Consider the following 16,148-nt stretch of genomic DNA (forward strand, 5'->3'; position numbering starts at 1 on the left):
CTGCACACACCTGTCACACAGTACTACTACGGCTCCTCTCCATATCCTGGGGGTATGAGCTCCCAAAGCCCAAATAGGATCCTGCTGGGTCCTGGCACTCAGCAGGAGCTGCCGGACAGCACGTTCCTCAAGCATCTAGCTACTTCCACAGTCCTTTCTCCCACCACATGCACCTGTGGACATCAGCCATGAAACCCCCATGTGCTGGACACCCAGTCCCGGTCCCATCACAAGACACTTGTAGTAGGTCATGTCTCATGCACAGCCCCACAGGTAAACCAAGAAATCTGTAGGCTGTGTTATAAAAGTCTTGAAATCTCACTGTACCTCAGAAATATCAGATTTCAAGGTAGTGTCTAAAGAACTACTGTACATAACCAGATAAACACATGTAACTAGTTCATGAGCTACTGAGCCCGAGGGTGGTGAGGGGGAGACAAGATGGATTAAACAAAGCAAGTCAGACAGATTATCAAGATCAAACAGATCACCCAAGTGAAAAGAATGAAGGGCCCATTGAAGCAAACAGCTGAACAGCCAGTACCCCTGCCTGAATAATGGGCTAGCAGTTGTAGGCGGCCAACATGTCCCATGTTCAGGCAACAAAACCACGTCTCCCGAGTGCCAACAGGAAATTTTTAAAATGTAATACTTCATTTCTACTGCAGAATGGATTGCTCACTGGGGTTCACTGAGCAGAGTAAAGGCTTTGGGAAAACATTTATTTCCTTTACAACAATAACAGTCACATGCTAACATACAGTGGTGTGTCCTCACCCTATTTACTCAGCACAAGACAGTTTTTAAACAGTCAATCTTATTGCCTGACTCATGCAAAAAAACCCCAACATTGTATCTTTTTCTGGTAACACTTAAACTGAACAACTGAAACAAAAAAGATACTATTTACACTGCAAGTAACAACTTAAAACCTGCTAGCACAAGATAAAAGCCATGTTCTTACTAGGTCTTTTTTCGGAGGGGAGAACAGGACTGAGCAAATACTTACATGAAAGAGGACAGAATTTAGCACAGATTAAACCTTTTTTTTGGTCACAAATACAAGCATCACACGAAGGCCTTTAAAGTAAACCTTTGCTATGAGCAAATTACCGGTAGCAGTCTTTCCCAGCACCCGGCATTGCCCGCTGACAGCGCTCGCCCAGGTGAACTGACTGGCCAATCTTCTAAAGCTGCCTCTGCCTTACCGGCTAAGAGCGGGGCATCTCTCAACAGTAACTATGTGGTCCGGGATTGCCACAGGCAACTGTGTAGCTCCACCACTATTTGAAGTATAAATTGCAAAGCCAATTTTAAAACCTCCTTTCGAAAAAAAATATAAAAATAAATACATATGCAGACATGGACAGTTGTTATCGTGCCAAGGTGTTTTTCGCCTGTTTCAAGACTGCCAACTTAATTGCAGATCCCAACGACAAAGCTGGTGTCGAACGCAGTTTTCAAGAAGGGGGAAGGAAAGAGTTTGGATTTTCCATAGCCTTGTCCGCGCCTTACAAAAAGGAGAGGGATGCCGGAGCCGGGCAGCCCGAAGGGTCTCACCCGCCTGCGAAAGCCCCCGCGAAAACCCCGCGGAAGAAACTTCAACAAAGGTCAAGAGCTGGAAGTTCGAAAACGGAGTAACCGGCCTTGACTAAAGACCCCTAGCATCCCCGCTGCGGCGACTGGCCGAGCCGCCTTGCACTGGCAAAACCTATTTAATAACGCGTTTTAAAAATGCGGGTTTTCCTCTCCTCCACCCAGGAGGGCAGAGACCCCCCCGCTGCCCCGGGGACGACGAAGGGTGTCCCCGCACCAAACACCGAGCCCATCCCCGACGGGCGAAACTTCCCGTGACTAACACCGCGGCGGGATCCCGGCGCTCCCCGCCGGCTGCAGCCGCGGCGGGAACACCCACCTCCTCCGCCGCGGCCGGCGCCGCCGCCAGGAGCTCCGAGGCCGCCGCCCGCCCGCTCCGTCCCGCCCCGCCGGGGCTGCAGCGCGGCCCCGCTCCCGGACGCGTCACTCACCCGCCTCCCCCCGCCCGGGGGTGCCGCCGCCGCGCGGAGCTCCCGAGCCCGGCGCGGGAGCCGCCTGCCCGCCCACCGCCGCCGTTACCGCCTCCCGGGGGCCGCCGCCGCCTGCCCGCTCCGCCCACCGCCGGCCTCTTCGGGCAGCGCCTGCCGCCATTGGGGCAGCGCGGGGCCCCACCGCCTCCCGGTTGGCGCAGCAGCCCGCCGGTCGCGGCGGGGCGGGGCGGGCGGTGGCGGCGGGCGGGCGTCGTGCTCCCCCCGGCCCGGCCCGGCCCGGCCCCCACCGCATTCCTGCCGCCGCACGTGATGCCGCCGCCCGCCCCCGCGCCCCAGGGGGCAGCTGCGGGCGGTGGGCGGCCCCGGGGGACAGGGAGGGCCGGGGGTGCGGGGCCGGCGGTGTAACGGGCGAAGAGCCGAGCGGCCCGGCGGCAAGGGAGCAGGAGGCCAGGCAGTCCCAGCACCGGAGAACCGGGCGCACACGTGGCAAACTTTTTTCCCCTTGGCCTCGTTCTCCCCACCAGCCCCCGCAGCCGGGCCAGCTGCTGTGGAATTCCATCTCACTGACCACTTGAAACACTTTCAAACTTAAAGGTTTTCTGCAAATGCTGGCGCCCCAGCCCCAGTCTTGCGATCTTCGCTCTTTTCTCACCGTTCTCGTGTGACTTTCCTCCCAGCGAGGGGCCTGCACCTCAGTACTGACCGAGTCAACCAGTCACTCAAAGACTGTGTCGGGCAAACAGGTAATGCTTATTCTGCAAGTAACATCAACCACTTGTACGTTTGTGTGAATGCACTTCAGGACTGAACGTGCCCCTTCCATAAAACTGAAAAAAAAAAAAAAAAAAAAAAAAAAAAGAAAAAAAGAAAAACAACAAAAAACCTTTACAAGGCACAATTATTTTGAAAATGTGTACTTTACAATATATCCAGTGTATGCAGGTTTTTTTTCATGCTTTTATGAAAATAAATGCTCTTAAGTGCATTATGCATCCTTCATATCAATGTCAACTATTTAATACTGCTAAATATTATTTAAAATCTTTGGACCACTTTTAAGCACAAAACCTTCAAGCTAAATGCTGTTCAAAAATCCATGCATCATCCAGCAGTGATCCTTGCCTATCTATGTGCACTCCTGCTACTGCCAAAAATGAAAGATGCCCAGGTATAGTAAATTCATTATCATTACACACCAATGTTACTAGAAAATGGCAGCATCTCAAAAGACATTTGATTAATCCACCTTTTTTCTACGTTTTCCATTTGTCTGTAGTTGTAGATTATCCCATGTCGTCGTGTGGATTCATGAAACCTGAACTACAAATATTTAAAAGTATTACTTTAAAAAACATTTCCGTTTTCATAAATTTATTTCTTTTTAATGCAGTTCGTCACAGTGTGAACTTAAAATAGTTCTCACATAACCCTATAGGTTCTACATAAGAAAGAACATGAGCAAATTGGGCCATATGTAAAGGTTAGGATCAGGAATATCATTATGGCATTCAGTTCCGCTTCCAGCAAAGAGACCACTTTATCCCATAGCTTTTGAAATTTCGAAGTATGTTGCACTTCACTTACACCCAGCTATCATTTCAGGAGCTGAAATGGCAGGCAATCCATCTTTGGCAATCTGTGTAGTAACTGCTTATCATTAGAGGCCACATTAAAGAACATACACGTATCTAGACTAAGTGCAACTAGCTAAATTCCATGATTAAAAATACCATTTACTAGCAATATCCTTCTCCTCTTGGCAGCCAACTCATTATCTACATGCATTAAATTCCTCCTCTTATAATTATATTTCTCTGCTAGAAAGACAACCTTCAAATCCTTCCTGTAGTTCTTTTCTGAACCCTTTTGATTTTTGACAACCACTTCTTTGGTTCTGGTGACCATACATATATATCCTTATCTAATTCTAATAAGAAGTTGCTGTAGAAACCTTGTTGGACAAATCTGACAATAACAGATCAAGCTATAAAAAAGCAAAAGTAACTTCCAAAATAATCTGCACTCCTCCTACTATTTTCTAAGGCAACATCCTATTAGCAGTTATAATCAGCACCCTAACCACTGCAATCACAAATTCATCATTTATCCACCCATAATTAGAGTACAGGTAATGGCTGTCTCCAGAGTTAACATGATGCTTTTCATAACCAGGTCCTAAGAAGACGATGTTTAAATTGGTTTTAATGGTGATACCTGTACGACGAGACCTCACCAGAACTTACCTGCTCTCATTTCTGGTTAATGGGGCTTTGGCAAAGATACCTCTTGCCTCTGAGCTACCCTTGGTCATGCATCTACTCCAACATATGTACTAGGCATTGTAAGGACAACACAGACAGAGCAGTGTCCTGGCCCCACACGACACAATGCTGTGAAGAAGGCACCCGTTTTTTCTCTCTCCATGGAAACTGGAGTGGTTGAATGTAAACTTAAATTTATGGCACCTAAGGACATACCATCATCATTCCTGTGGCTTGCTTTCCAAAACATTGCATGAAATCTGAACAAGGTAACTAAAACTGAGGTTACCAAGTTCTCCAGTGAAGCCTGATTTTCTGTTTCTTCCTTCTATTTACCAGCTGATATAGCTGGCACATCACTTTGGGAGTTTTCATCCACTGGAAATTCAGAAGTTGTTTCTCCTGTTGTTCTCAACTGTGTCCCACACAAAGACAGTATGGCATCTGCTCACTGTAATTCTTCAGAAACCACTCAAAGCCCGGACATCCTACAGCCCTGCTTAACTTGAGCATCTGCAGAACTCATGCTGGAGTCTTTGGAGTAACTCTGAAGTTACAAGTCCCCTCTACTTCCCTTACCAAACAAGGCTGAGTGATGATACTATGAAAAATTTATATAGATATATATGTAAATAGATGATTTTTTACAAAGGCAAAACACAGAGCTCTCAAATTCAGACTATTACATGAAAATAAAATTTGGTTTTATAAAAAAGCATTGCCCATTCACTTTCTGATATGATGCCTACTGCTGGCCTGTCTTCCTGGTCTGCTGGAAGCAGCAGCACCACTACTGCAAAACAGTATGTCAGTTCTGAGCGTACCAGCAGAGGTTAATGTGACAACTGAGTTTTAGAACACTGATGTTTTACCAGCACTAGAACTTCTCTCATGAGCTCTCTGTTTGAGAGAAGCGTTTGCAAGTCAAATTCTCAGACTGCCAATTCAGATGGGCTAGTTCCAGATTTTCCTAAATTTCAACATTCCGCAGCACGAGAGTCCTTGTGTTACATCAGCTCCTTGTTGTCACGGGTGACACATGAGCAATCGTACAGCTGATGCCGTAACTTACTGTGGTGGGTTGACCCTGGCCAGCAGCCAGACCCCCACCCAGCTGCTCTCTCACTCCCTCTCCTCAACAGGGCAGGGGGAGAAAATAAGATGGAAAGTTTGCGGGTCAAAGACAGGGAGTTGATTTAGCAACTACTGTCATGGGCCAAACAGATCTGACTTGGGGAAATGTCATCTATTGCCAATTAAAGTTAGAAAAAGATGGTGAGAAACAAAGACAAAACTAAACACACACACACACACCCCCCACCTTCTTCCCAGGCTCAACTTCAACTCCTTCACTCCTTCATTCCCAGCTCCTGCCTCCCCCAGCCCAAGGGCCATGGTGGGATGGGATACAGGGGCTGTGGTCAGCTCGTAACAGGTTCTCTCTGAACTCCCTCCCCACATTTCTCCTCTGCTCCAGCTCTGGCATTCCCACAGGCTGCAGTCCTGGATAAACCTGCTCCTTTGTGGGCTCCTCCAGAGGCTGCCCCAGAATCTCTGCTCTGGCACCTGGAGCACCTCCTGCCCCTCATTCTCCTCTCACCTTAGTGTCTGCACAATTGACTCTCCTTTTTTTTTTTTTTTTTTTTTCCCTTACTCCTCATTTTGCCTGTGTCATGTTTTTGCCCTTTCTTTCCCTGAGGTGCCACCACCTCACAAGGCCGCGGGGCCCAGCCGTGCCCTGCAGGGGTGGCTGGAGCTGGAGGGAACCCGTGGGAACCGGCTGTGCTCCTCACAGGGCCCCACAGCCCCCGCCAGCGCCTGGGCACCAGCAGCAGTACAGTAATATGCACAAGTTATTTCCATTACACAAAATTCCCACTTTTTGGTTATTTTGCCACACTGAATTCTCTGCTTCGTTTCCAAAGCTAAGGCAGTGAAAAACTCGAATCGACTCGCTGCCACAGGAGCCTGTGAAGCGCTAGGATCGTGCAGCCGTGAAGACACGTGCACCTTTGGCTGAAGCAGAGCTTCTGCAGTGGCAGAAAGGAAGTACTAGCGCAATCCAGGGCACTGAGAAGACTTCATATGAATACTATGTACAACTCTTAAGCTGCCAACATTTAAGAAAAAGGAATTCAAGTAGGAGAAGTGTCAAATAAAAAGTATTAGGATGGCTAGGAAAATAAAAGAGCAGATTGATTTGTACTCATGAATATGCAAAAAAGCCTCCAGGGGTGAAAAATAATTGTGCAAGATGAAAAGGCAATGATAATGCAAGAATAAATTACTATAAATTAGAACACACTGTAGGCTCCTTCAGCCTTGGGCAATACATTGCTTGGGAAACTTGATGTCCTAAAAAAGGTCCTCAAACTTATCCTCAGCCAGCGTCACAGCGATACTTAAAGCAATGTGTTGCTGAGAAAAAGAGTTAAGGAATTAGACATCTATACATTCAATGTCCCAACTGCAACCCGATCAGCAGTGTAACAATCAGTTACAGCAATGTAACAAAACAGTCTCAGCTACCTCATCCCAAAGCCTCCTAATTTTTTTCATACTTATTTCTATGGCTCCTAAGCAAGGCTACTGCTGCTTTCCAGGATGTATTTTCTTCCTGTAAATATGACCCACAAAATGATCAAGCTCTTGTTAGATGCTCCATGTCTACCCTATGCAAACCACTTCTCTGTACTTTTGTAGTTTGCCTGCAGGGCTTTGTATTTCAAGGTGTCATAGTTATCACCTTGATTTACTCTTTAAAGATCACAACAGAACTGCACGGTCCAGAAATGTAGGAAAGCCAAGCCCCCACAAAATTAGTCCTTTCTCGGGTATATTTTCTCCCACACTCAGTGCAAGCCCCATGATTAAACTTCAGGGAGCACAGGTTTGGTGACAAAATGCAGAGTTCACACGGTAAACTGCTTCTGGCAGCAGAAGTAGCAAAGCAGGAGAGGGAAGCTGCAGACCTGTATACCAGCAACAATAATAAAAGTCAGGCCGAGTGAGTACCTGGAGCTACCACAATCAACTATCACTACTGAAAAGAGGCACATTCTCACAAGTCTTTACAGTAAATACCAGAGAGCATATTGGTGAAAACAGCGTCAGCTTATACAGCACTCTATGTGCACCAGGCGTTCAAAAAAGCAGTGGCAGCTAAGAGAATCATATGAGGAAATAAATATTTCAGACCAGAAGTAATTTGGCCTTTATCTGATAAAGCTAGTATCAAATGTCTGCTCTCTCTGCTCAGGTCATATCCTTAAGGACTCAGAAGTGACCTACCTGACTCATCAGAACATACATACACACAGAGACAGCAGCGAGCAACAGCACAGCCAATTTCCTTGCTTTCTCCTCCTTTGTGGATGTGCCAGCAGGCCCCACTCCTTTCCTTTCAATGTCCTTGCAGCTTTGCTGCATCTTTATCTTTGCCATTCCACCTCACTCAGCTCCCTTTTACTCGGGGAAAACAGGAAGGCAGGATGTGCTGCAAGAACACTTTGTTTCTGTTCTGTGACGCTGCCACTAGCCGAACGTGCTCATTAGTGAACCAGATGCAGAGCATGCAGTGTCTCTTCCAACACTGGAAACCCACCTGGGGGCTGACAACTAGAGCAACAGACATAATTGCATTAATGACCATCACTTATTTTTTGTTCCGAATTATCAATGTAAATACCAGTGCCATGACACAAGATCAAAAGATTGTAATTGCAGAGTAACGCTGTCAGTCTAAGTGTGCTCTAATACTTTACTGGGAATACGGTAATGAGTAGTAAAATATATTTACCTATTAATTGAAAACATCTGAATAGCAAAACAGTAATAACACTTAAATTTCTTTTACAGATTATTTACAAAAAAAAAAAAAAGACCTTATTCATACAAATACTATTAATGCATTGTTCTTCTCATCCCAGTCTGCACCCACACACATTCCACAGTGGAGCTTTACACATGTCTTCTGCTTCAATTAATCTTGGGGACTTCACTGCAGAGGCAGCTAGCAAAATTATGCCAGCCAGTTGCTTACAAAGTGCATTCTTATAATTAAAGAGCCAGCAATGACACTATTTTCCTTTAACCCGCTAATGCTAACAAGCATCAGGAATTCCTGCAAAGCACCATGCAAGACACATGCGTTTAATGCTTAGAATTTTATATTGTTATTTAGCAATGAGACAAGTTTCTGGGGTTTGTTTGGGTTTTTTTAAAGATTTAAAGTGCCTCATACCAAACCGTGAAGTGTCACATGGCATCAAATGAAGTGCCGTCACAGTTAAGAGCCTAATGCAAAAATGAGGCACACACTTCAAATACACAAGTCAGAAGGGTAATTTCCAAGTGATGCTTTTTAGCCGTTTTTAATACATACTTACATATAGGGGAGCTTCTAGTGTTGTAGTCACTTAACTAGACATGCTCACGTTAATAGTATGTTGAAGGGACATTACAAGGTTTTATAGCTATTTCCATGGATATGACATCACATTTGTCAAGTTGAACGAATTATTTCAAATAAACAAGTCATTTTTTTAGTGCTTACACTGCAAAAACTAAGCTACAAATAGCAAGTAAAAAATAGGCATTATTTTAATCAGTAAATGAAACTCACAGTAGACAATTATTCAATAAAATACTTTTATTTATGTACACAGTGTAAAGATGCTGTACCATTCAACAAACATTATATTGTACCAGAGCACGCTTGAATTTACTTAACACTTCTAAATTCACTTTAAGTGGGAGTCTCCCTGAGGTTAAGAAAGGTGTCCTATAACTGTACACTGCATCAATATTTAATCAGTGTTATCAGGAAAAACCAAAAACACCTGAAAAATTAGAACATGGGTACTTAGTGGAAGAAGGGCCCAACAGTAACTGCTGAAAACTTATTAGACAAAGGTATCACTGTGGTAACATGACTGCTGCAAGATCATGACCAGTACTGCAAGTAAGAGAAATATTACAGAAAAACTGGTGGGTGGGAGGGAAAACTATGACAAATTTTGGGAAAAAAACATAAAAGACAGGACACAAATGGAGGCAAACACAAACTGTGATTTAGGAACGCTGTATGAAGACAGTAAGAACCAGAGACTTGGCCAAGGTGTCTTAGATCAGACATTTTTCTTTACCAAAACCAAACCAAACCCCACAAAACACTCCCACCCCCATCATGATCAGTGTCTCAAACAGCACTCCTTGAATAAGCTTGCCCAGGAAAGCAGGATGAAGTCTCCAACAGTCACCTAGGTAAACAAAAAATTCACCCAAAACCATATTATACAAGTTTTCCAAATCATGGCAGGAGCACAGCCTGTGACCTGATCCAGCCACTACTGAGGCTGACTGTGAATCTTCTACATGAGGTTGCAGATGAGGCCTTATGACAGGCCCAACAGGACTAGAATTAGTTTCACATTAACAAAGTTTATAAACAAATTACGGCTAGTCTCCCTTTGGGCTGAAAAGCAGCACTTAAATTATAAGAGTAGTTAGACACCAAAACCCTCAGAGAACTTTTTCAGTGTTTTTTCGGAGCAGCAACGCAGTCATCCACAATCATAAGCCAGAAAACCCTCTTGAAGGGAGCAGCCAAAAGGCAATGAAGAAAACACTCAAGTGTAAAAAAAAAAAAAAAAGAAAAAAAAAAGAGGCTCTGTGTAACATAACTAGTAACTCCAACCCTAAGCCAGCAAGATGAAGAAGAAAGGCTGTCTGTATTTTTATGCCCTGTTGTATTTCTAGCTGGGCTGTAAAGTGCCCTCACCTCTCAAACCAACAGAAATGAGTGCTGCTGTTTGCTTTATTGCATAGCTCTCTTGTTCTAGCAGTGTTTAGGTTAACAGGTGTTCTTAGGTATTATTAACTAGGTAGTTAAGACAGGCAAAATATTTTTAAATATGCCATAACAGTCTTTGCATTAAAAAAGCTCACAGTAAGATAGATACCGAAAAGGCTGCCTTATTATGATAAAAAAATACTTTGAATGAAAGATTAAAAACCCACTTAAAATCACAGAAATTAACAATACAAAATATTAAACTTTAAAATTTTGGTGCCACTGACATAACTATCCATCTCTTTGCTTTAACCACACCTAATTTTTTTCAGTCCCATATTCACTACTAATCCCAATCCTCCATGTTCTTGTACTTCAACACATAGAAACCTCACCACCTTTAGCCAGCCACTACAAGAATTATAGCCTTGGCCCAAACTTACTTATCTTTTGATGCTTCCATTTTCTGTTAAGATTCTTCAGAATTATGTGGCTGGAACTTTTATAATTATTACCTTGTTTTATCGATTCCAAACATTTAAATTTTAAGCTGCATAGAGCACAACACCATTTTGATATCTGGTTACTCACCCTCTGCCTTCCCCCCTGGAACTCCTACAAATGAGGTCTGGATTCTGCAAGATAGGCATTTGCATATCACAGCTGGGTTCGGCTTCTAAGGAATTCATCCCTCCTAAGGTATTTTTGACATTACTCTCCTGCACACAACTCCTCAGGAGAGGTATGTAATTTCAAGTCTTAGAGAACTCTTTTTTTATATAGGAAGGCATCCAGACATGAGACACTGCCAAAACACCACAACATCATTCTGGCCTGCTTAGAAGGTAGCACAAAATTTAGATTTTCTGTACTGAGTATCAGCAGAGTAATAGGTAGGGTTGCTGTGTAAAACTACTATGACCCTCTCAGCCCAGTTTTGAACAGGCAGTTTCAGATATTCACCATTTCATCACTATAAACAAGATCAGGCTACACATTTGTGACCTAAAAGTAAGACGTTTCCTCCTCTTTATAGAGAAGCTCTTAACTCTGTGCTTGCTGCATTCCCTAATTCACTTTATATAATAATCTCACCACTAGCTTTCTCCCTTCACTTACCAAAAATTAATAAAATGTAGTTGTTTACACCACACAATGCTTCCTGCACACACTTAAAACAATACGCTCCACCACAGATGAGTACTCAAGCCTCTAATGCATGCCATGACCTAAAATTCTTCACAGCTTGGGCTTGCCCAGTCATTACTTTGGAAAATAAATCTGTGTAGCAGTCACATCACACTACACAACAACGTTTCAACTATCAGGCTTTTTATCTCACTAGTTCAGTGCACCAAAGCTAATTAGTAGCTTTGTCATTCTCCTGCCACTGGGCGTCACTCTCTTCCATCGTGATCTTTACACCTTTATCCACTTCCCAGCATTTCACCCAGAAACCATCAGACCAATACTGTTAGTGGGAGAACATCTACTGCAATTTGCCAAGTCCCTGTCTAAAAAGTAACCCTGTTCTTTAGGTCAGGGAAAGATTCAGTGACATGGCAGGTAAAGTGCAAAGGATTGTTAGCATCACTTTGTATGTTCTTCAAAGTAAAATAAAAATAGTAAAAGAACAATTGAACTCCTGAAGGAGGTGATATGGGGTTTCCTCCACAGAGGAGTCACCTCAGATTCTAAAACCCTCTATAACTAAGAAAATTTCCAAAAATAAGAGAAACCATAAACAGGAGCGCTAGCAGAACTAACTGCATGACCACTCATGTGGTCAAGAAAATAGATTTAATAACCAACCAGCAATCTTTTCAGGGATGAAACAAAGTTAAACATTCTGTCATTGCCTCTTGTATTTCACTGATTTCAAGTCTGGAAGGGACCACTATGATTACTTAGCTAGACCACCAGTATAATGAATGCCTGCATCCCCATACGTATATTTGTGATGGATATGAACTCTTCCCATACTGACAGCAACATGGAAACTACAACTCACTTTGACAGTGAAACTCAAACAACTATCTTCCTCAAGTGCACTTAAAAGAAAAAAATAAAACCAAAACCCAAACACAGCCATGACTGCATTCCGCCACTGACCAATTCAGCCCCTTGGAATGACTTAATGGCACACAGGAACTAGGTACCCATGCATACCTAACTTGGGTCATAGCTGACCTTAATAAACAATTTAACATAGCTTCCAGTATCAGTATCTCTGACATATGTGAAGTAGAATTTAAGCTAAACTTGATTCAAGCCGAGCTTAATAGACAACTAAACTATAAAGCCACTTTGAAGCGTTAGGACAAAGGATGCCGTTATAGAACATGTCACTACTACATCATCAAATACTGTCCAACCTGATGGTTGGTGTAATTCTTAACTAAGAAGTCGAAGATCTTGTGTGTATGCACATATGAAACAAACAATGCTTTTAAATACTTTTGGAGCATACAGAATACTACCAGCAAGGAATCAATGCATTAATGAGCTTCTCGCAAAGGCTTCTAGTTCATGGGCAAAGAATTACTTCGCATTGTATCCTTCCTCTACCCTATTAGGAAACAGATGTTTCATTGTTATATCCTCTTCTTCTGCTGTGTTTCACCATTCAGTTTTCCATTTTCCATTGCTTTATTTTCAAAGTTCCAGTCAGTTGGGCTGAGGAGTTGCTGAGTTTTTTTGTATGTCCAGTATGGGTTGAGTATTAGTGTAACGGCAAATAATCCCGAAAATAAAACAATGAAATGAAGCAGTCCCAGATTTTCCATCACAGAATTCCAATTGAAAATACACACCCACCACATGTGGTAAGTAAGAATCATGCGACAGTGAAACAGGTGGATCATCACCCACTGGTTTGCCTTCCAGAAAAAGGTGTTAGCACAGCCAGCCTAGAAAAACAAGAACAGAAAGTATGCAGAAGTGATAAGTACTTCAAGATAAGGAACTGAGGAATCTGTAGAACTAATCAAATACCCAGATTTCACACACGCATACTCTCGGGCATTTTTTCAATGTAGAGCTATGATATTCCACACGCATATGGCAACCCAAACTCAGAACGAATCTGACCATCTCACTCTCCACACACATACAGCATCGCACAGAAATCTAAACAGAGGACTACAGAACTACCATCATGACAAAAGCAAGTATCACAGTAACATGGATACTGGTTAGATGAACACAGTATTGCTGAAAAGCTGTCTAGGGAAACCACAGATTACTTATGTACAAGTGAGATGCACGAAAACTGTTACAAACCTAATTTGAAAATTATCATATTCTTACCTTTAGAAGCATCCAGGAAATGCATGTTGAGGGAGTACTCATCTCCAGCAACATTCCCATCAAAGGCAGATAATGTCCAGATTTCACATTAATTACGAGACCAGCTAAGCCACCAAAAGCAAGCATGTGATGAACTACCAAGAACACATCAAATGTTCTAAAAATAACATTAGACACGTGAACAGCTACATTTTCAAGCAAGAAAAATCCAGCAGCTATTAAACAGTTAAACCAACTCCACTTTTGCTGCGAATACACTTTGTCAGCATGGAAAACAGGATCTATGAGCAAAGCCCATAAGCCAGCAACACAACTCTGGAGTCCGAACATACCACGTGTGACTGCCATATTCCAAAACACCTTCTCCTTTGCATGTAAGGCACGATAAGTGGTACTTATCCATGAAGACAACCAGTGAGACAGAAGAAATACTCCCAAGTAGATTAAAAAACCAGCAGCTAAAAATGTCAAACGAACTTCCCATAAGAGATAGTCCCAGTCAAAAATGGTCCCAAACACTGGGTCATCCTTTGTAGGATTCATTTCTTCTTTTTTACAGAGCAAAGCTTTGCATGGGGCTTCTCACCCGTACTATAGTCTCCTTTATGCCTATTCAGCCTCTGCTATTATGCAAACCAGAAACCATGAACTCTTCCATCTGGAACAAGGAGAGAAAAAAAAAAAAAAAAGTGAATTTTTAAGTCATCCATATACATAGCTTCTAAACCATAAAGAACTCATTTCCACTGCAGTTATATCTTTGGTCCTGTTGCCATTAAGCATATTCAAACCAAAGACAGGTAGCCAGACAAAAAAACCTTTAGCAATGTGTTTTAAGATTAACAATTGGGCTGGAAAATCTGTGCTAGTACAAAGTAACACACTGAAACAAAAGCTGAAGAGGGCAGAGTAGAAAGGCAAGAAAGAGGAAGAGAAAACACAAAGTAAACTCTATTTTCTTACTTATTTCGACAGCAGTGTGCTGTTATTGTACTCCAATATTCTCCTACTCCCCTGCTTTTCCCTCACTAGTTTTCCACCACTTCCCTCACTGGTTTTCCACCACTTCCCTCACTGGTTTTCCACCACTTCCTATGCCTTTGGGTACAATTCAGAAACTCAAATACAGATCCGGGACATAAAACTACAAAAACTACACAGAAAGCAGGACCAGTTACACAGAAAAGGGCTTTCAGGATCATATCTCAAAACAAGACTTTGCAACCAGTTTCTGAATATGAAACCACTTTCCAAAACAAAACATACTCCAAAAAGGCAAGAAGATTATGGAATGCAGACAAGCAACATTAATATGTATTAACAACATTAGTGTAATTAACTGAACAGCAAGTGCCTCAAGTTCGCTGAAAGTTCCTGAACACAGCACAGTTCAAAAACAACAATTGTGGGGAGGGAAAAGCCAGATACTACTAAAATATCTGAATGCCAGCTCATTTTATGAAATATTTAAGTGATAACAGCGTGACCACTGGACCCACCGCAGCCTGTAAATGCTCAAACCCACAGCGCGTTCGGCAGTTCGGTGGGAGCTGCACCAAAAAAGCCAGAACGACCACCTCGTACAGAGCCCCCGGCGGGATGCCCCCGCCTCCTCCAGCACGCCGCAGCCCCGCCACCACAACCCAGTCCCCGCCACCACACCACCTCCCTGCAGGGACCTGCTCTGCCCGGCCGCTGCCCGCAGACGCCCCCTCCAAGCCGGGGCGGCGGGCTGGCAGCGCCGTCCCAGGGCCCGATGCCCGCCCCACGGCCCCACACCTGACAGCACCGACTCGAAGCTGGGGTCCCAGCAGCTCCCCCCACCTACCGGCGGAAAACCCGGGGTAACCTGCACTAATCCGATGGCACGAACAGGCCCCGGACAGCGCGACCCACTGCGACAAGCCTGGCCCCAGCCGGGCCGCGGCAGCTTCCCCGCTCCCGCGCAGCCCCCGCCACCGCCCCCCGCCCCACCCGCCGAGCCCCTCAGGCAGAGCCGGGGGGACGGCCCCGGCGCACAGACCTCACTCACACCCGCCGCTGCTCACCGCCAGCGCTGCCCACGATGGCGGGCCGGCCCTTCCCGGCCCCGGGACTGCCACGGCGGCAAGCCGCCCCCACCGGCCTCCCGGCAGCGCCCGGTCCGGCCCGACCCGCCGGGGCTCCCACAACAACAGCCCCAGCGGCGGCGCGCCCGCCACACTCCCCTCTGCGCATGCGCCAGACGACGCCGCCGCCACCGCCCCCTGCGCGCTGGGCCGGCGGCACGAACCACCGGCGGCGCGGGGGGGGGGACGCGGCTAAACCATTTGGGCAGGAGGCGCGGGGCGGCGGGGCGTCTGGCTCCGGTCCGGCCCCTCCGGAGGGGAGCCTTGCGTACAGGGTGTTCTCCTCACCTAACAGCGGGCTACCGCCACCACTGAAAGGTTAGCATTTTACACGCGGCTGTTCCACAATAACAGTACAAAAAGAGAACGAGCAGTGATGCCATAGCCGGTACCTTCAACTGTAATTACCCAATTTCATTAAAGACGGCAAATTATTAAAGTGATGTCACGGAGTTCTGCTCTATGAATCTCTCCATACTTGTGGAAACCGACGCTGTCATCCCAGGGACTCAGCCGGGCCGGGCCCTGCGAACATCGCCGGGGCCGCTGGCCGAAGTCCCGCCGGGCGGGCGGGCCCGGGGCCGCGCCTCAGCCCCACGGCCGCTAGGGGATGGCTCAGGCCCGCAGCAGACCGGGGGATTCTGCCAAA

The 16,148-nt window shown here is 45.2% G+C and overlaps 2 protein-coding genes across 7 annotated transcripts in view; both read right to left on the reverse strand.

Annotated features, from left to right (window-relative positions):
• The window catches only part of ARHGEF10 (Rho guanine nucleotide exchange factor 10), a 118,523-nt gene extending 115,974 nt beyond the window's left edge, over positions 1 to 2,549 (reverse strand). For 2 of the 4 annotated variants that reach the window (XM_080387731.1, XM_080387729.1), the window contains exon 1: positions 2,028 to 2,549. The gene's annotated coding sequence lies outside the window, so the exon portion shown is untranslated. Of the gene's footprint in view, positions 1 to 1,915 lie in introns of all 4 variants that reach the window. The other 2 variants (XM_080387730.1, XM_080387732.1) reach the window with 2 other exon arrangements.
• Positions 2,550 to 8,924: 6,375 nt separating this feature from the next.
• Positions 8,925 to 15,714, reverse strand: CLN8 (CLN8 transmembrane ER and ERGIC protein). Of its 3 annotated transcripts, none has more exons than XM_080387760.1 (3): positions 15,440 to 15,714; positions 13,392 to 14,049; positions 8,925 to 12,991 (listed from the first exon to the last, which is right to left on the reverse strand). In XM_080387760.1, the coding sequence occupies exons 2-3, from the start codon at positions 13,932 to 13,934 to the stop codon at positions 12,677 to 12,679; spliced, it is 858 nt and encodes a 285-aa protein (XP_080243886.1). In that variant the 5' UTR covers positions 13,935 to 14,049; positions 15,440 to 15,714; the 3' UTR covers positions 8,925 to 12,676. The 3 variants fall into 3 exon arrangements, with proteins under 3 accessions (XP_080243886.1, XP_080243885.1, XP_080243887.1); XM_080387759.1 differs by having other exon boundaries at positions 15,415 to 15,713; XM_080387761.1 differs by lacking the exon at positions 15,440 to 15,714 and adding an exon at positions 14,355 to 14,375.
• Between the last annotated feature and the right edge of the window lie 434 nt (positions 15,715 to 16,148).

The sequence above is a fragment of the Falco punctatus genome (genome assembly GCF_963210335.1).
Source record: "Falco punctatus genome assembly, chromosome: 5".
Taxonomy (NCBI): Eukaryota; Metazoa; Chordata; class Aves; order Falconiformes; family Falconidae; genus Falco; species Falco punctatus.